At 40.6% G+C, this 20112-nt stretch overlaps 1 protein-coding gene across 8 annotated transcripts in view; it reads left to right on the forward strand.

Moving 5' to 3' along the window:
- Positions 1 to 20112, forward strand: part of LOC112256392 (mediator of RNA polymerase II transcription subunit 12) — a 100946-nt gene that overhangs the window by 32410 nt on the left and 48424 nt on the right. For all 8 annotated transcript variants that reach the window (XM_042325589.1, XM_042325584.1, XM_042325587.1 and 5 more), the window contains exons 24-26: positions 649 to 759; positions 882 to 995; positions 4437 to 4582. In XM_042325589.1, coding sequence (XP_042181523.1) covers positions 649 to 759; positions 882 to 995; positions 4437 to 4582 — 371 coding nt within the window. The remainder of the gene's footprint in view (positions 1 to 648; positions 760 to 881; positions 996 to 4436; positions 4583 to 20112) is intronic.

Below are 20112 nucleotides of genomic sequence, written 5' to 3' on the forward strand. Positions count from 1 at the left end.
GTGTACTACTCGCGTCACAGAACAGCGCAAACTGGCTCTAACCAGAATAGAAAGAGGAGTGGGAGGCCCCGGTGCACAACTGAGCAAGAGGACAATACATTAGTGTCTAGTATGAGAAACAGACAAGTACTCAACTGGCAGCTTCATTAAATAGTACCTGCAAAACACCAGTCTCAAAGTCAACAGTAAAGAGGGAGGCAATGCGGAGATAAAGAAATAACAAACATATATATTTATTAAATAAAGTAACAATAGTGTGTAGTCAGTAGTGTAAGTGAGTGGATGTGTGCATAGATGGTGATAATGAGGGGTATTGAGAGGTGCAAAAACAAATGAACAGAGGCCAAAAATGCCACAACAAAAAAACTGTCTGCGTGGAGTCTCTTCAATGTATGGGGGGGAAGGTGTATTTATCCCCGGGACACACCTGAGCCCAGGTGTCCTATTTCACAGACAACCCTCCCAGCTCCGCCCACTGACATCATATTAAGGAAAACAAGAGCAGAGAGAGAGAATTTGGCAGATAGTAGGAGGGTTGTCACACTTTGCTAAAGCAGCTTTATTCCCCTTCAAATTTGTTGTTGTGGTTGTGTGTGGCTGTCTGTGTGACCCTTTAACCTACCTCTCTCTGTGTGTGTCTCCTCCCAGCCTGCAGTGAGCAGGACTCTGAGCCCGGAGCCCGTCTGACCTGCAGGATTCTGCTGCACCTTTTCAAGACCCCGCAGCGCAACCCCTGCCCCCAGGATGGAGCCAAGTCAGGTACTCACAAAACAAACTAATTCCAAGTGTAATCCCACATCTTATATTATTTTAATTGAGTGATGCCATTAATTAATATGTTTTTAATTTAATGAAATTGTTAATGATTTTATATTTTGCAGATAAATCTTCTGTTGGGATCCGGTCGTCGTGTGATCGCCACCTTCTGGCTGCCTCGCAGAACAGCATAGTGGTCGGAGCTGTCTTTGCTGTCCTAAAGGCTGTCTTTATGCTGGGTAATACACTCAGTATTATGCTATTATTTTGTCCTTAAAGTTGCGTATGAGTCCAATTTGACAATTGAATGTGAATAGGTTGATTCATTTATAGTTATTAAAGTGGAACTGACAGCATTTTAGCAACATGAAATCGTATTAAAACTATTTTTATACATACCCAGGAAGAATATGACTTTCACTTTCTCACAAGCGTGCACATGGATATCTATAAAATTTTCATTTTCATAAATTCATAGAATGTTTGGGAATGATGTAAAGTAAGGCATTTGTTAAAATTCTATAGCAATATAGAGTGGAAAAACGTCCATGCATTTGGACAATTAATAGACACTGCAGTAAATAAAACTGTCTTGTCTAGGACTGGAGTCTACTCAGACCAGTGCGCCATAGCCAATCAGAGCTACAGTTGGCCTATATGCAAATAAGCCATTTCCCACACGGTCCTGCCATCATTCACTTTGACCTGTACTATGTGTTTACAGGCAGTAACAACAGCGCGACTTTAGATCATTAGAACGCATTCACCAAAAGCCACAAAATACACCTGAATGGATTTCTGGAAATATGTAAACACCACGGGAGTCCTCTTACATTTGCAAACTTTACAGTCCTATTGATCAAAAAACCATGAAAAGGTAGGCTCTTTCTCCCTCTGTTATGCTACATAAATAGATATGCTAACCCAGGGGTGTCAAACTCAATCAGCGCACAGGCCACATTGAGAGAACTGAATTCGTGGGCCAGACATAGACTATTTGTTTTTACATGAAAAATGTGCAATTGCGAACCAAACTGGCCATTGTTTCATTTGAAAAAAGAGGCCCATTTTATAATGTTCAGCTATGTACATAGGCTGCTGTACAGTGCATTCGGATAGTATTCCGACCCCTTGACTTTTTCCACATTTCATTTATGGTCCAGCCTTATTCTAAAGTTCATTTGTTTTTTTTTCTCATCAATCTATACACCATACCCCATAATGACAAATTGAAAACAGGGTTTTAGAAATTGTTGCAACAGAAATACCTTATTTCCATTAATCATCCTTGAGATGTTTCTACAACTTGAGGTCCACCTGTGGTAAATTCAATTGATTGAACATGATTTGGAAAGGCACACTCCTGTCTTTATAAGGTCCCACAGCTGACAGTGCATGTCAGAGCAAAAACCAAGCCATGAGGTCGAAGAGGTTGTCCGTAGAACTCCGAGAAAGGATTGTCGGCACAGGTCGAACTTTGGCCTGAATGCCAAGCATCACGTCTGGAGGAAACATGGCACCATCCCTACGGTGAAGCATGATGGTGGCAACATCATGCTGGGGGGGATTTTTCCAGCGGCAGGGACTGGGACACTAGCCAGGATCGAGAGAAAGTTGAACAGAGCAAAGTACAGAGATATCCTTGATGAAAACCTTCTCCAGAGCGCTAAGGACCTCAGACAGGACAACGACCCTAAGCACTCAGCCAAGACAACGCAGGAGAGGCTTCAGGACAAGTTTCAGAATGTCCTTGAGTGGCCCAGACTTGAACCAGATCGAACATCTCTGGAGAGACCTGAAAATAGCTGTTCAGTGATGCTCCTCATCCAACCTGACAGAGCTTGAGTGGATCTGCAGAGAAGAATGGGAGAAACTCCCTGAATGCAGGTGTGTCAAGCTTGTATCGTCATACCCAAGAAGACTCAAGGCTGTAATCCCTGCCAAAGGCGCTTTCACAAAGTACTGAGTAAAGGTTCTGAATACTTAGAAGTACCAGTCAAAGTTTCGGCACCTATTCATTCCAAGGTTTTTCTTTATTTTTACTATTTTCCACATTGTAGAATAATAGTGAAGACATTAAAACTATGAAATTACACATGGAATGATGTAGTAACCAAGAAAATGTTAAACGAATCTAAATATATTTGAAATTCTTCAAAGTAGCCACCCTTTGCCTTGATGACAGCTTTGCACACTCTTGGCATTCTACAATGTAGAAAATAGTCTAAATAAAGAAAAGCCTTGAATGAGTATGTGTGTCCAAACCTTTGACTGGTACTGTATGTAAATTCAATATTTCAGTTTTGTGTATTTTATACGTTTGCACACACAATCACAAAAACCTTTTAGCTTTTTCATTATGGGTTATTATGTGTAGATTGAGACAAAACAATTTAATCAATTTTAGAATAAGGCTGTAACAAAATGTGGAAAAATGCATTGTATATAGCATTTTAACATATTAAAACGAAATAAGACAAATATTTTTCCAGCCTTTCCTGCTATGCTTGCAGATGTGCATAACATTTCACGACCCAAATCAAAAATGTATTTAATAACTACAAATAACAAAAATATAGCTGTAGAATTTACATTTTTTTGCACTGCATGAATCACCGGTGAGGTTGACTGCAGCATTGCTGTATGGTGCACTCAAAATATATTGTAGTTGAGTAGCCAGCCTAGGCTACTGCTCAAATGTTGTTGTAATTCTCCTTTGCATGTTTTGTTGCAGGTTTTATTTTTTGGGTTATCCATTGTCTAGCTTTAAAACCTGAATCCAGACTGCAACATTTTAGTAGCCAAGCTAGGACTGTGGCATGTGTCTGTGTATTTTCCCTTCACTGTGCTCTGTAAATGGGCGACTCAGAGGCGCAATTTAAGTTGAATTTACCGACGCGATCACTTCAGGCTGTAATTCCATGAAGTAGATGACTCAAATGTCTCATTTATACTTGCTTTTGTGTCCTATTTGACATGTGGGCCTTGTGTTTGACACGTGTGCTCGCCTATTAGCCACATGACTGACTGCTGTAATTTACAACCTGAAAGCAATCATTTTTTTTGACTAACAAGAAATGTATTGGTGACCATATTAGTCATGCGTTGAACTGCATCCATCTATTCTGCCAACGATGCCTTTCTGTACGACATGGCATTTTGAGTCAAATAGAGCATGTTTTTAAAAAGCTCATATAAAGTTGGTTTTGAAGCATAAACTGGGAATTTGATATTTTGTACTGATATTATTTTATTTTATTTATTTCACCTTTATTTAACCAGGTAGGCAAGTTGAGAACAAGTTCTCATTTACAATTGCGACCTGGCCAAGATAAAGCAAAGCAGTTCGACACACAAGGACACAGAGTTACACATGGAGTAAAACAAACATACAGTCAATAATACAGTATAAACAAGTCTATATACGATGTGAGCAAATGAGGTGAGATAAGGGAGGTAAAGGCAAAAAAAGGCCATGGTGGCAAAGTAAATACAATATAGCAAGTAAAACACTGGAATGGTAGATTATGATGATTGTGATTGTCTGTTTCATATCTGCGAAGTATTTAAAACACTGTCAGTTTCACTTTAAATGTCTATCTCTTACAGCTGGTCACCAGTAAGACCACAGAACCTTGAAGTTCTACCTTTTGTAACATTTTCTCTCCATCGCGCTCCAGGCGATGCAGAACTGAAGGGCTCGGGATTTTCTCGCCTCGACGACGACGACATAGGTTCCAAGAAGTCGGGCGGCCACACAGGCTCTATAGAGACGGCCAGCCTAGACATGTACGCCAAGTATGTGCTGAAGAGCATCTGCCAACAGGTGAGAACATGTGAAAGGAGACATTTCACACCAGGGTCAAATTTTTGGGACTTCCTATATTTTCTCTCTTCCGTTTCCCTCACACACCAGAAGCTGCATATTTCCGAATGCAAGTCATTTCTAGGTGTGGAGTCCATTTCATTTGTTTAGTTTTATTTCAGTCAATCCAGAAAGTAAACTGAAGTGAAACATTTCCTAATTGAAAACCAACTGTTTTAAATCCTGAGTTGACTGAATGTATTACTCCATTTCGGGTAATAACAATGCACTTGCAGCTCAGTTAGGACTTGGAGTGAATCAGTCTTAGTATTTTATTAGGACCCCATTAGCTACTGCTAAAGCTAAATTCCCCTGATGTGAAAATAGCAACCTTGTTTCACTAAATTCCCCTGACATTTAGTATTTTGTAAGGATCCCCATTAGCTGTTCCAAAAGCAACAGCTACTTTTCCTGGGGTCCAAACAAAACATGAAAAATTACAATACAGAACATTAATAGACAAGAACAGCCCAAGGACAGAGAAGGCTCACGCAGCCTACACATCAATACATACAGAAACCAGGTCAAATATGGGAGAGGCGTTGTGTCGTGAGGTGTTGCTTTATCTGTTTTTTGAAACCAGGTTTGCTGTTTATTTGAGCAATATGAGATGGAACGGAGTTCCATGCAATAATGGCTCTATATGGCACTGTATGCTTTCTTGAATTTGTTTTGGATTAGAGATGAAACGGTATGAAAATTTCATATCCCGATTATAGTGACAAATGATCACGGTATTGTTAAAATGCGCTGGAAATGTACTGATACACAAACGGAAATCATTTCACCAAGGCTTATATACAAAACCAACAACCAACAAATAAAGTTAGCAGCACTATGCACTTTTTGTGTGCATAAACATAAAAATAATAACATTAAAGATGGCACCATGTGGCTTTGAGAGAAGTTTCCGTAGTGCAGGTTTTAATGAACACAACCTTAAGTAAGCAAATCAAATGTGCATATAAAAGCAACACAAGTAAAGCAATGTGCATGTAAGAACAATACAACTATATGTAAACACATCCAATGTGCAGGTGTTGACAATAAAATAACAACACACAAAATGGAAACAAATCAAATGAACAGCACTGATTATGTCCGTTCTCACCTTCATAAAGAAATAAGTTGCTGCTGGCCTAACATCCTGTATGTATGCATCTTTGTTCACTTGAGATTGAAAAGTAAAAATGTCGTCATAATTACTTTGTCCGGTTTAAGTAGTGATCTGCGACGGGAGACAATGTGCCCGCTGGCACTGAACGCTCTCTCTGCTGGCATGCTGGTTGCTGGGTGAAAAAAAGCTTCCTGGCAACACTGGCAAGTTGAGGCAGCTCTGATGCATGGCCCTTCCACCACACCAGTGGATCCTCTTCTGCTGGAATGGGTGGCAGAGACGGGCAGACCTTGATCTCTTCTTTCACTCTTTCTTCTGGGGTGGTCGGAATCTGACCTCAAGGCAACAGAGAGGTGATCTTTCTCAGCAACCCAGCGAGGCCTTTCCCCTCCGATTCCGCTGTGGGGATGTTGGTGGTGGAGCTGCTGCTGGTGCTTTGTGGTTCTTCCCTGACTTGTCCAGCCGCCAGCTTCAAGGCCTCCTAGACACAGCTGTCAGTGTCAACTTTTACCGCCTCAGGCTCATCTAAAAAGCTCCTTTTGAAGCGGGGGTCAATGAAACATGCCATGTGCATGACTCTCTTTGCCTTCTCTGTTTATCTGTTGTTAAGGCCTTCTCTCACTTCTCCCTTTTCATCTCTTTGGTCAGGGATGGATCTGTATCCTTTTCCACCAGAACATCAAGTTAGACACACAAACCATGACATTTTCCCCAATTTCCGAAGTCCCCACAATATGCATTGAGCTAAAAGTTCACTTACGTTGCATTCGCTATAATGTAGTGGGTGGTGGTCACGAAGATGACTCAAGATTGGAAGTGTTGCCCCCTTTCGCATGTTCTACAGACAGGGTGACCATCTTTGATTAAGTTTCCTTCAGCACTCTTGTAAAACTCAAAATATGACCACACTTCAGATTTGGTCCTCTTAGAAGGTTGAAAAATCTCTCGAGCGCTGTCACTGCCTTCCGCCATGTTTTCACACAAAGCAAAACCCACATTGCATGCTGCACCTGTGTCAGCCTGTTGCTAGCTTTGGTTGATGCTTGACAGTATTTACTGGGAGTTTTTCAAACCATGGTAATCAAACACGGTTTTATAGGTAATTAAGATTTGTAACGGTAATACTAACTGTTGGGATTTTTACCATGGTTTATCATGAAACCGGTAAACGTTTCATCCCTATTTTGGATTTGGGGACTGTGAAAAGACCCCTGGTGGCATGTCTGGTGGGGTAAGTGTGTGTCAGAGCTGTGTATAAGTTGACTATGCAAACAATTTGGGATTTTCAACACATTAATGTTTCTTTATAAAAATAAGTGATGCAGTCTCTCCTCAGCTCTTTACACGTTTGACATTAGAGAAGCTTCCATTAAAGAAAACCTTTTTGAGTTCTATTAGACAGATTGCTCTGAATCCACGATATGGCAGAGGTTGAAAAGCCACAGCACAAGTTTTTTTCCAACATCAGTTTATGGTCAATAATATCAAAGGTTGTACTGAAATCGAACAACACAGCTTCCACAATCTTCTTATCAATCGATTTCAACCAATCATCAGTCATTTGTGTTGGTGCAGTACATGTTGAGTGAACTCTGTAAGCGTGCTGAAAGTCTGTTAATTTGTTTTTCAGAGAAATAGCATTGTATTTTTTCCAACAATTTGCTAAGAGGTGGCAACAAGCTGATTGGTCTGCTTTTAGAACCAGTAAGGGCCACTTTACCACTCTCGGGTAACGGAATTGCTTTGGCTTCCCTCCAGGCCTGAGGACAAACACCTTCCTCTAAGACCAGTGCTTCTCAATTATTTTCTGTTACGCCCCCCCCCCACTCCCTAGGAAGAAGTACACATTTTGCGCCCCCCAACTCTCCGCCGCAACTGTAAATAGTATAATTTGTCTATAAAATTGTTATAAGTACACCTCTGCATAACATTGTATCCTTATTAACATTAAAGAAAAAAGAAAAAAAGAAATATAGATCAACTTACAACAAAGAATAACTTTATTAATTAACATTGTTTTTTAGTCTGTAACAGAAAAGACTTAAAGTGCATCAATTTGCCTGAAATTAACATTTAAAAAAAATCAATTATTTAAACAATTTTTTTTTGACCATTTGATAACTGAAAAATAAAATATAATCAATAAATAATACATTCAAATTGATCAGAAACATTAACTCAGGAGCACAATATATGAAAACTTTGACCTATAAAACAAAAATGAATAAAACAATGTGTTGATTTTTAAAAAATCAAAATGAAGTCAGGATTAATGGCTACAATGAGCACGTTTTGCAGAGCACAGCTTTTCGAAGTGGGGTTTGAAGCATGATACTGCAACTCTCAGCTCCTGCTCAATGTTTAGCTGGGACCTGTACTTGGTCTTCAGTGCAGCAACAGCAGAGAAGCCAGTCTCACAAAGATAAGATGTTGACAAAAAGAAGAATGCCCATGGCCCTCTGCCCTAAGAGTGGATACTGCCTCTCTACACTCAGCCAGAATTCACTGTGTCTGTGACGTGAACCTCAGTCTCAATGTGGAGTCAGACGTCATATCAATGAACTGGTCCTCCTCTGCAGAGCTGAAACCAGTTGGAGCTGGTGCATTGAAAGGATCTCTCACCCAGTCATAATGGGAACTGTTTTCAGGGAAGTACTTTTTAAAGAATCCCATCAGTGATGAAATATGCTCCTTAATATATGGAATCACTGAGGTGGCATCACAGTCAGTAGTGTCAACAAATTCATGCAGGTTCTCGAATGAATCAGTATTTCCTTCATCAAGTCGCCTGCCCCACATCAAGCTTTTGAGTGAAAGAGCTGATCTTGTCTGTGACCTGAGGGAGGTGTTCATCTTTCCCTTGAAGCTGTAGATTTAGTTCATTTAGCTTTCCAAATATGTCACTCAGGTAGGCCAGTTTTGCAAGGAAGTTCTCATCACAAATTTTTTTCTGCGAGGTCATACTTGTGCTCCTGCTCCGAAAACATTCTTATCTGCTCTCTGAGCTCAAAAACTCGGGACAAGACTTTTCCTCGTGGCAGCCACCTTGCTTCACTGTGAAACAGCACAGCTTGATGTTCAGCTCCCATCTCCTCACAGATGGCAGAGAAGACTCTTGTTTTTAGTGGTCTGGTCTTTATAACATTGACTACACCTACAATGTCAGTCATAACCTCACTTAATTCAGAGGAAAGGTGCCTTGACGCTAGTGCTTCTCTGTGTATAACAGTGTGTCCACTCAGCATTAGGTGAGGCCTTCTTGATGAGTGCCCAAAGTCCTTTTCTCATCCCTGCCATGGTCTGTGCACCATCACTGCAAACACCAAAGCAGTTCTCCCACTTTAGCCCATTCTCAGTAAGGAAGCAGTCCAGCATTTTGAATAGCTCTTCAGCTGTGGCTCTGTCTCTGACATATTTACAAAAAAGTAGATACTCACACAGGGAGTTTGTCATGTCAAAACGTACATAAGAGATAAACAAACAGTCTTTGTTGCGGTCAGTTGCTTCATCGAACAGTAAGGCAAAGCATTTGTCTTTGAGTTTATCTACCAGCTGTTCTTTAAGATCGTTTGCAATGTAATTTATACGTCTGGCGACAGTGTCATTGGACAGAGTGATAGTTTTTATTTTTGCAGCACTTGCGTCATCTAGCATGACAGAGACCATGTCTAATGCTGCAGGCAGTATCAGCTCCTCTGCATTGGAGTGGGGTTTTTGCACTGAGCAATTTGGTACGCCACCTTATATGATGCTAACAGTGCTCGCTGGTTTACTGAAGTAGCATTCACAAAGTGGGACGATTGTTGGCAATATTCGGCACGTTTTCGCTGAAAAAACTAAAGCGGCTTATCAGCGTGATTGGGGTGTAATGTCTCTAAGTGACGCCTTAATTTATTTGGCTTCATGCAAGTCCGCTGCCAACATTTTTAGACACAGTAAACATACCGGTCTTTCCTCGCCTCCCACCGTAGTCACAGTGAAGCCAAGCGCTACATACGCTTCGTCATATTTCCTCGTCTTAGCTTTCGGGAGACTTATGTTTGTCTCTATCTCCGTCTCTCTCCGCCTTTCTTTTCATCCCTGTTAAATATTTTTCCATGGTGTCTGTTAAGGTTTTGTTCATATCTCCTGCTGTGTGCTCTTGTTCGGTGCAAAAAAAACCTACTCTCTGCGGCAAAAAAAAGCTTGTTCCCCGGGGTCACACGCGCCCGCCCCCCCTGGCATCGCTCCGAGCCCCCCCAGGGGGGCGCGCCCCACTATTTGAGAAGGACTGCTCTAGACTCAGATTAAAGATATGACAGACAGGTATGGCTATGGAGTCAGCTACCATCCTCAGTAGCTTTCCATCTAAGTTGTCAATGCCAGGAGTTTCATTATTGATCGTTAACAATAATAATTTCACCTCTCCCATACTAAATTTACAAAATTCTAACTTGCAATGCTTTTCTTTCATTATTATTATTTTTTTATGTATAAATACGATGGCTCACTGTGCGTTGTTGGCATTTCTTGCTTATGTTTGCCCACTTTGCCAATGAAGTAATCATTAAAGTAATTGGCAACATCAAATGGTTTTATGATGAATAAGACATCTGATTTGATGAGAGATGGAGTTCAATTTGTCTTTATTACCATAATTTCATTTAAGGTGCTCGATTTTTACCATCATTCGTTATATCATTGATTTTGTCTTTATAATACAATGTCTTTTTGTTGAGTTTAGTCACATTTCTCAATTTGCAGTAAGCCAGCCAGTCAGATGTGCAGCCAGACTTATTAGCCACTCCTTTTGCCCCATCTCTTTCAACCATACAGTTTTTCAATTCCTCATCAATCCATGTAGCCTTAACAGTTCTAACAGTCAGTTTCTTAACAGGTGCATGATTATCAATAATTGGACGAAGCAATTCCGTAAATTCAACAAGTGCAGCATCTGGATGCTCCTTATTATTCACATCAGAACAACAAATATTTTTTATCATCCTCCACAAGTCACAGCAAAATCTTTTGTATAATCTCTTAAACTATTTTAGCCCCAGCTTTTGGAACTTTGGCTTTCCTGGATGTAGCCACTATATTGTGATTACTGCATCCAATGGGTACGGGGATACAGCTTTAGATCAAAGTTCTAGACTATTAGTAAAAATGTGATCAATGCATGTGGGTGATCTTGTTCCTGTCGTGTTTTTAAACACCCTGGCAGGTTGATTAATAACCTGAACCAGATTCCAGCCACTGGTTACAGTGAGAAAATTCCTCTTGAGTGGACAGCTTGATGAAAACCAGTCAATATTCAGGTCTCCAAGAAAGTAGACCTCTGTTTACATCACATACACTATCAAGCATTTCACTCACAGTATTTAGATACTGGCTGTTCGCACTTGGTGGCCTATAGCAACACCCCAAAATAAAAAACTTTAGATGTGACCTTGCAACCACAACACTTCATTAACACTTGACATTAGATCTTCTCTAAGTATTATAGGGATATGGCAAAAAAATATATACATACATACTTACAGTGGGGCAAAAAAGTATTTAGTCAGCCACCAATTGTGCAAGTTCTCCCACTTAAAAATATGAGAGAGGCCTGTAATTTTCATCATAGGTACACTTCAACTATGACAGACAAAATGAGGAAAAAAAATCCAGAAAACACATTGTAGGATTTTTAATGAATTTATTTGCAAATTATTGTTCCATTGTCCCTTGAGTCACCCTAATAAAGTTTCGTAGTTGTAGGTAGCTAAAGAAGTCCCTGTTAGGCAAGTGGTATTTCTGTTTCAGCTGATCAAAAGACATAAGAACTCCCTCCTCGTAACAATGTTCCAGAAGAGTGATCCCCTTATCAGACCATGGTCTAAAGTTACTATTCTGGAAAAACATAGGGATCAATCTATTGTTCCATAAAGGGATTTTAGGGGAAAGGAATCCCTCTCGTCCGAACAGCTCATGCAGTTTGCACCATGCCAGGACAGAATGTATGATTAAAGGGTTGTCTGTGATGGTTTTTATAGATTTTCTGTCCCATTTGTAAAACAATTCTGCCCAGTGTCAATCATTTACCTCAAGCTTTTCAATGTTCAACCATGAGGGAGGGGGACCATTGTCAAACCTCTGAACCAGAAACCTAGACTGTAACCTAGCTGTTACGCCCCTGAAAACAGGGGAGAAATAATCACGAGAGTGATACGGTGTTGTTTTCTCAATTCAACTTTTAGTTCAATCATTTTACAAAAGTAACACATTACAAAACAGAAAAACCATTATACAAATAACACAGCAAAATATCTTATTAACAACACATGTTCATTCACAATCGACATAAAATGGCAGCTACTCTCAGTACGATGCTATTCTTCGCTACAACCGAGCAGGGCTAATATTACTCTCTGCAAACTTAACTCTAACTTCCTCAAGATGTTACTAAGACACACCTTAAACACTCTTGACATGTAAATTACTATTTTTTACTATTACTCTTGACATTTAAATTACTATTTTTTTTATCATCAATAAAGTACCTGAAAACAGGGGAGAAATAATCACGAGAGTGATACGGTGTTGTTTTCTCAATTCAACTTTTAGTTCAATGAGAAAAGACCGCGATTTCCCCAGGAATATGGGTGGAGACCAGAGCAATCGATCTCAGGCTCATAGATTAAGAGCATTTCGTAGATCACAGATTAACACTTTTAGGCACTACAAAATAAAGTAATCAATATAACGTTTACACATTACTCACAATTCGTACCCTTTGTACGCTTGACGGATTTTTAACTTTAACACAATTATATGAATGTTATCAATCTCTATCAACTAATACTGAATGCATCTTTTTAAATTTAGATGTTTTAAGATCCTCACATACTATGAACTTACTAATACTTTTTAATATATAACAGGCTATGAATATTTCCTTTAACCTGTCACACAGCCCAGTAGTACATTCTAAAATTGGGGAGGTTTAAACCCCCTTGATTGTAATCAAGGGTCAGTTTATCCAGGCCAACCCTAGGGGTTTTGCCGTGCCAGATAAACCGTCTGGTCAGCTTGTCGAGAGAGGAAAAAAATGCTGCGGGAACAGGGATAGGGAGAGATTGAAACAAATATAGAAATCTGGGCAGGACATTCATTTTAATTACATTGATTCTACCCAGTAGAGTGAGAGGTAAGTCCATCCATTTACAAAGGTCAACCTCCACCTTTTGCAACAAACTGGCCAGATTGAGTTTATAGAGGTTGTTCAGATTACCATCCACCATTATACCCAAATATGTGAAGCCCATAGGCGACCATCTAAAAGGAAACTTGTGCTTGATGGTATGATGGTCAAAGACAGACAACGGTAAGATTTCGCTTTTATCAAAATTGACCTTATATCCAGAGAAAGAACTATAACAATGTAGTAGGATCTGCAAGTGAGAGAGGGAGTGTTCTGGGTTTGTTAGAAATAAGATAAGGTCGTCCGCAAAGAGTGATAATTTATGGGTATGGGGGCCCACCTCAAAGCCATGTATGTCAGGGCACGTTCTAATAGCCTCAGCCAACGGTTCGATGGCGAGGGCAAAGAGGTGGGGGCTAATTGGGCAACCTTGTCTGTTCCCCCTATAAAGAGGAGGAAGTAATCCCATTGGTAGCAATCCTAGCTTTAGGAGATTTGTAGAGTGATTTTATCAAATTTACAAACAACCAAACTTTTCCAAGACACAAAAGAGGTATGGCCATTCAACCCTATCGAAGGCCTTTTCAGCGTCGAGGGAGACTGCGACACTAGGTATTTTGTTTTTGTTAGCAAGGTGAATTATATCAAAGAACCTTCTGAGATTGTCCTCCAATAATCTATTAATTATGAAGCCAGTCTGATCTGGGTTGACCAACAGGGGAAGACATGACTCCAGTCTCTTCGATAGCATCTTGGTGACCAGTTTACAATCTGTGTTAAGGAGAGAGATTGGTCTATAGGAGGCGCTCTTTAGCGAGTTTTTCCCTTTCTTGTGGATTACAGTAATCACTGCTTGAGAGAAGGACTCTGGAAAGCAGTTGTCTTCTCTGGCTTTTTTAAGTACCTCCATAAGGTAGGGGACCAACATCTCCCTAAATTCTTTGTAGAACTCTGGAAGCCATCCTCCCCAGGAGATTTATTAGAAGGTAAGGATTTAATGGCCTCCAACAATTCAGTAACTGAGAAGTGTTCACTCAGGCGCTCGCTGTCTTCCCCTGGACGGGCATGGGAGGTTGAGAGAGGAGAGAAAGGAGTCGATCTCTGATAGATCATCGCTTGATTGGGAAGTGTAGAGGTCTTCATAGTATTTCTTAAAAGTATTATTAATTTCAGTAGGGTCGAAAGATATCTCATTAGTAAGAGTTTCTATGGCATTAATTGTCCTCTTACTTTCCTCTGCTTTCAGTTGCCATGCCAATACTTTGTGAGCTTTCTCTCCAAGCTCGTAATAACGCTGTTTTGATTTAGTGATGGCCCTCTCAGCTTGATATGTGTTCAGAATATTATATTTACGTTTTTTATTTACCAAAAGCCTGTATAGATCTTTAGTCGGGCCTCTTTGGTAGGTTTTCTCTAGCTCTGAGATTTTAGATTCAAGGGCACTCAGTTCCGCACAGTGTTTTCTCTTCAGCCCTTTAGTATAGGAAATAATCTGTCCCCTCAGATAGGCCTTCAATGTGTCCCAAAGAATGAAGCTGTCAGGAGCAGAAGGTTTGTTTGTCAAAGTAAAAATATTGATCTGCTCTTTGATGAATGCACAAAATTCAGGTTGCTTTAGGAGTGTAGAATTTAGTCTCCATCTATATGCTCCATTTACCTTGGTAGGAATGGAGATTGATAATACCAGAGTAGAATGGTCTCTAAGCAATCTGGGGAGATACTCGACATCTAACACTCTATGAAATAGTTTTGTCAAAAGTAAAAAGTTATCTACTGTATCTAAGCAAAAATTTAAATCTCCTCCAACCAGTAGCCATCCTGGTGGTGCTTGAGCGACCTGAAGGAAGACATTCTGAATAAACATATGGTCATCGAAGTTAGGAGCATAAATATTCAATAGGGTCCAAGACTCTGAAAACATATGCCCTTGTACCAAAACAAACCTGCCAGAGGGATCAGAGATGGTGTTGTTGATACAGAAGGGGATGTGTCTACTTATCAAAATTGCAGTTCCTCTTGCTTTGGAGTTAAGAGGATGCAAAAACTTGTCCTACCCATTCCCTCTTCAATTTCTTGTGTTCACTGGCTGTAAAGATGTGTTTCTTGTAAAAATACAATGTCAGTCTTTAATTTCTTAAGGTATGTATAGACTATTTTCCTTTTAATCAGGCTGTTAAGACCTTTTACGTTGAATGTGACATATTTTAGTGGGTTAAGCATAGGTTGGGTTTCAAATATGTAACTGAATAGAAATCTATCATATGCAGATAATTAGGAAATGTTTCAACTTTGGTTTGAGCACAAAAGTGACCTATGTCTCTTTAGGAAGGAAACAATATACATGGAAGAAAAAAAAAAAAAATCCCACCCACCCTGATTGTCAGACTAAAACAACAATCTAACATGAATACACTTGTAGAGATACTTTGCTGCTCGCTTTTCATCTTGCTCTTACTAGCTAAACCTTGGCGTAAACTAAAACCTGCGAGCTCTCTAAGTTGAAAACAAACGTTGTGAATAGATATTTATGGCTGAATATTTACTGCCCACGGTAAGGGCTGCTTGAGGGCTGCTTGCCCCAGGACTACCTGACATGATGACTCCTTGCTGTCCCCAGTCCACCTGGCCATGCTGCTGCTCCAGTTTCAACTTCCACCTGACTGTGCTGCTGCTCCAGTTTCAACTGTTCTGCCTTATTATTATTCGACCATGCTGGTCATTTATGAACATTTGAACATCTTGGCCATGTTCTGTTATAATCTCCACCCGGCACAGCCAGAAGAGGACTGGCCACCCCACATAGCCTGGTTCCTCTCTAGGTTTCTTCCTAGGTTTTGGCCTTTCTAGGGAGTTTTTCCTAGCCACCGTGCTTCTACACCTGCATTGCTTGCTGTTTGGGGTTTTAGGCTGGGTTTCTGTACAGCACTTTGAGATATCAGCTGATGTACGAAGGGCTATATAAATAAATTTGATTTGATTTGAGTCTCTTTTCGAAAGATTAACATAAATGAGGGGTAAAGCAGTGGGCCTAAGCCCACTTATTGCTTCGCCCAGTAGATATGGACTAAACCAAAATATACTCTCCTGTAAATGTAATAGAACTCACCCCGGAAAGATACGGTTAGTTGAAAATGTACAAATCAATTATAGTGACTGGGAGATACCAGCAGTTCAGTCCGGATAAGAGAAAACAAACAAACTGCATTTTATCCCCCAGAGAGACCGTCCTGGCTCAGACGTTGCTCAGTTCTTTGAGAAAAGTGTGCACTTCTCCCGGTGTGTTGAAGAGATGGCTTCGGCCTTTGTATTGAACTTTCATCCTCGCAGGGTGGATGAGGTAGCCGGTGATGTTCTTCCCCTTCAGTGCTTTGGCGGCAGGTCTGAACTGCTTGTGACGTCTGGCGAGATCCGCGCTCATATCTGGGAAAAGGCCGACCCTCTTTCCATCGATGGTGATGTCCCCTTTGGCTCTTGCGAGTTGCAATATCTTCTCTCTGTCTTGGAAACGGAGGAACCTGATCAGGGCAGCTCGTGGGGGCTCATCTGGCCAGGGTTTTGGCGCTGATGTTCTGTGGGCGCGTTCGATTTCCAGCGGCTTAGTGAAGTTGATTATGCCTAGGACCTCCGGGATCCATTGAGTGAAGAAACGGACCGGGTCACGGCCCTCGCTGTCCTCTTTCAATCCCACTACACGGATATTACTACGTCTACTCTGGTTCTCCATCTGATTTACCTTGTTTTTGAGGTAGGCATTGTCCTTTTGCAGTTGTATCAAGACCTGGTCATGTCTAGCGATGGTATCTTCAACTGTGCTAATGCGCAACTCTGCCTCAGTCGTTCTCAAAAGGAGATAATTCATGGAGGATTTCAGGTCGTCAATGGAAGAATGGAGTTCAGTCGATTTCTTATAAATTTTCATAGAAAGACCTCTGTTACCATCCTGAATTTCCCGGAGGAGAGTAGCCAGCATGTCGGCAGGCTCGCAAGAGGCTGCTGAGGGCAACAGTCTGGAACTGTCGTCTGAGTTATGAGGGATAATGCTAATCTTGCTAGCTGTAGCGTTATCGTTATCTTGGGAATCAACAACGTTTTGGTCGTCCTTCTTGCCTCTCGGTCGGATGTCCATGGCTCTTTGGGAAGGTAAGTACTTGACAATTTATCAGCCGATGTTACAATATTGTTTCAACGTTGTTATTTAGGTAAAAATAGAATAACTTTGAAGAGCTCGGTTTGTCAACGTCTGCTCAGCTCCGCGGCATCACGTGCTCCGCCATTGTGGATGATTTTTAAATCAATTTTAGAACAAGGCTGTAACTTAACAAAATGTTGAAAAAGTCAATGGTCTGAATATTTTCCGAATACACTGTATATATGTATAAACAGTGCCAGTCAAAAGTTTGGACACGCTTACTCATTCAAGGGTTTTACTTTTATTTTTACTAATATCTACATTGTAAAATAATAGTGAAGACATCAAAACTATGAAAATAATGGAATCATGTAGTAACCAAAAAAGTGTTAGTAGAAACAAATCAAAATATATTCTTCAAAGTAGCCACCCTTTGCCTTGATGACAGCTTCTCTCAACCAGCTTCACCTGGAATGTTTTTCCAACAGTCTTGAAGGCTTTCCCACATGCAGAGCCCTTGTTGGCTGCGTTTCCTTCACGCTGCGGTCCAACTCATCCCAAACCATTTCAATTTGGTTGAGCTCAGGTGATTGTGGGTGCTAGGTCATCTGATGCAGCGCTCCATCACTGTCCTTGGTCAAATAGCCCTTTCACAGCCTGGAGATGTGTTGTGTCATTGTCTTGTTAAAAAACAAATGATAGTCCCACTAAGAGCAAATCAGATGGGAGAGCGTATGGCTGCAGAATGCTGTAGTAGCCATACTGGTTAAGTGTGCAATGAATTCTAAATAAATCAATGACCAGTGTCCCCTGCAAAGCACCCCCGCACCATCACACCTCTTCCTTGCTTCACGGTGGGAACCACACATGCGGAGAGCATCTATTCACCTACTCTGTCTCACAAAGACACGGCGGTTTGAACCAAAAATCTCATTTGGATTCATCAGACCAAAGGAGGTTATGGACTTGGTGTTTTACCAAGTAGGGCTATCTTCTGTTTACCACCCTTACCTTGTCACAACTCAACTGATTGGCTCAAACGCATTAAGAAGGAAAGAAATTCCACAAATGTATTTCACAATGCACACCTGTTAATTGAAATGCATTCCAGGTGACTACCTCATGAAGCTGGTTGAGAGAATGCTGCGAGTGTGCAAAGCTGTCATCAAAGCAAAGGGTAGCTACTTTGAAGAATCTCAAATATGAAATATATTTGGATTTAACACTTTTTTTGGTTGCTACATGATTTCATGTGTTATTTCATAGTTTTGAGGACTTCACTATTATTCTACAATGTAGATAATAGTCATAATAAAAAACAACCTTGGAATGAGTAGGTGTGTCCAAACTGTTGACTAGTACTGTGTGTATATATACAGTGCCTTGCGAAAGTATTCGGCCCCCTTGAACTTTGGGACATTTTGCCACATTTCAGGCTTCAAACATAAAGATATAAAACTGTATTTTTTTGTGAAGAATCAACAACAAGTGGGACACAATCATGAAGTGGAACGACATTTATTGGATATTTCAAACTTTTTTAACAAATCAAAAACTGAAAAATTGGGCGTGCAAAATTATTCAGCCCCCTTAAGTTAATACTTTGTAGTGCCACCTTTTGCTGCGATTACAGCTGTAAGTCGCTTGGGGTATGTCTCTATCAGTTTTGCACATCGAGAGACTGACATTTTTCCCATTCCTCCTTGCAAAACAGCTCGAGCTCAGTGAGGTTGGATGGAGAGCATTTGTGAACAGCCGTTTTCAGTTCTTTCCACAGATTCTCGATTGGATTCAGGTCTGGACTTTGACTTGGCCATTCTAACACCTGGATATGTTTATTTTTGAACCATTCCATTGTAGATTTTGCTTTATGTTTTGGATCATTGTCTTGTTGGAAGACAAATCTCCGTCCCAGTCTCAGGTCTTTTGCAGACTCCATCAGGTTTTCTTCCAGAATGGTCCTGTATTTGGCTCCATCCATCTTCCCATCAATTTTAACCATCTTCCCTGTCCCTGCTGAAGAAAAGCAGGCCCAAACCATGATGCTGCCACCACCATGTTTGACAGTGGGGATGGTGTGTTCAGGGTGATGAGCTGTGTTGCTTTTACGCCAAACATAACGTTTTGCATTGTTGCCAAAAAGTTCAATTTTGGTTTCATCTGACCAGAGCACCTTCTTCCAGGTGGCTTGTGCCAAACATTAAACTACACTTTTTATGGATATCTTTAAGAAATGGCTTTCTTCTTGCCACTCTTCCATAAAGGCCAGATTTGTGCAATATACGACTGATTGTTGTCCTATGGACAGAGTCTCCCACCTCAGCTGTAGATCTCTGCAGTTCATCCAGAGTGATCATGGGCCTCTTGGCTGCATCTCTGATCAGTTTTCTCCTTGTATGAGCTGAAAGTTTAGAGGGACGGCCAGGTCTTGGTAGATTTGCAGTGGTCTGATACTCCTTCCATTTCAATATTATCGCTTGCACAGTGCTCCTTGGGATGTTTAAAGCTTGGAAAATCTTTTTGTATCCAAATCCGGCTTTAAACTTCTTCACAACAGTATCTCGGACCTGCCTGGTGTGTTCCTTGTTCTTCATGATGCTCTCTGCGCTCTTAACGGACTTCTGAGTCTATCACAGTGCAGGTGCATTTATACGGAGACTTGATTACACACAGGTGGATGGTATTTATCATCATTAGTCATTTACATCAACATTGGATCATTCAGAGATCCTCACTGAACTTCTGGAGAGAGTTTGTTGCACTGAAAGTAAAGGGGCTGAATAATTTTGCACGCCCAATTTTTCAGTTTTTGATTTGTTAAAAAAGTTTGAAATATCCAATAAATGTCGTTCCACTTCATGATTGTGTCCCACTTGTTGTTGATTCTTCACAAAAAAATCGTTTTATATCTTTATGTTTGAAGCCTGAAATGTGGCAAAAGGTCGCAAAGTTCAAGGGGGCCGAATACTTTCGCAAGGCACTGTACATTAAAACCTCCCCCATACAATTTTCTGTTGCTTCTATATGTTATATCCTTGTGTTGCCAGTTCTCTATCATCAAATTAATTATTTAAGTAATT

The sequence above is a fragment of the Oncorhynchus tshawytscha genome, linkage group LG08 (assembly GCF_018296145.1).
Source record: "Oncorhynchus tshawytscha isolate Ot180627B linkage group LG08, Otsh_v2.0, whole genome shotgun sequence".
NCBI lineage: Eukaryota > Metazoa > Chordata > Actinopteri > Salmoniformes > Salmonidae > Oncorhynchus > Oncorhynchus tshawytscha.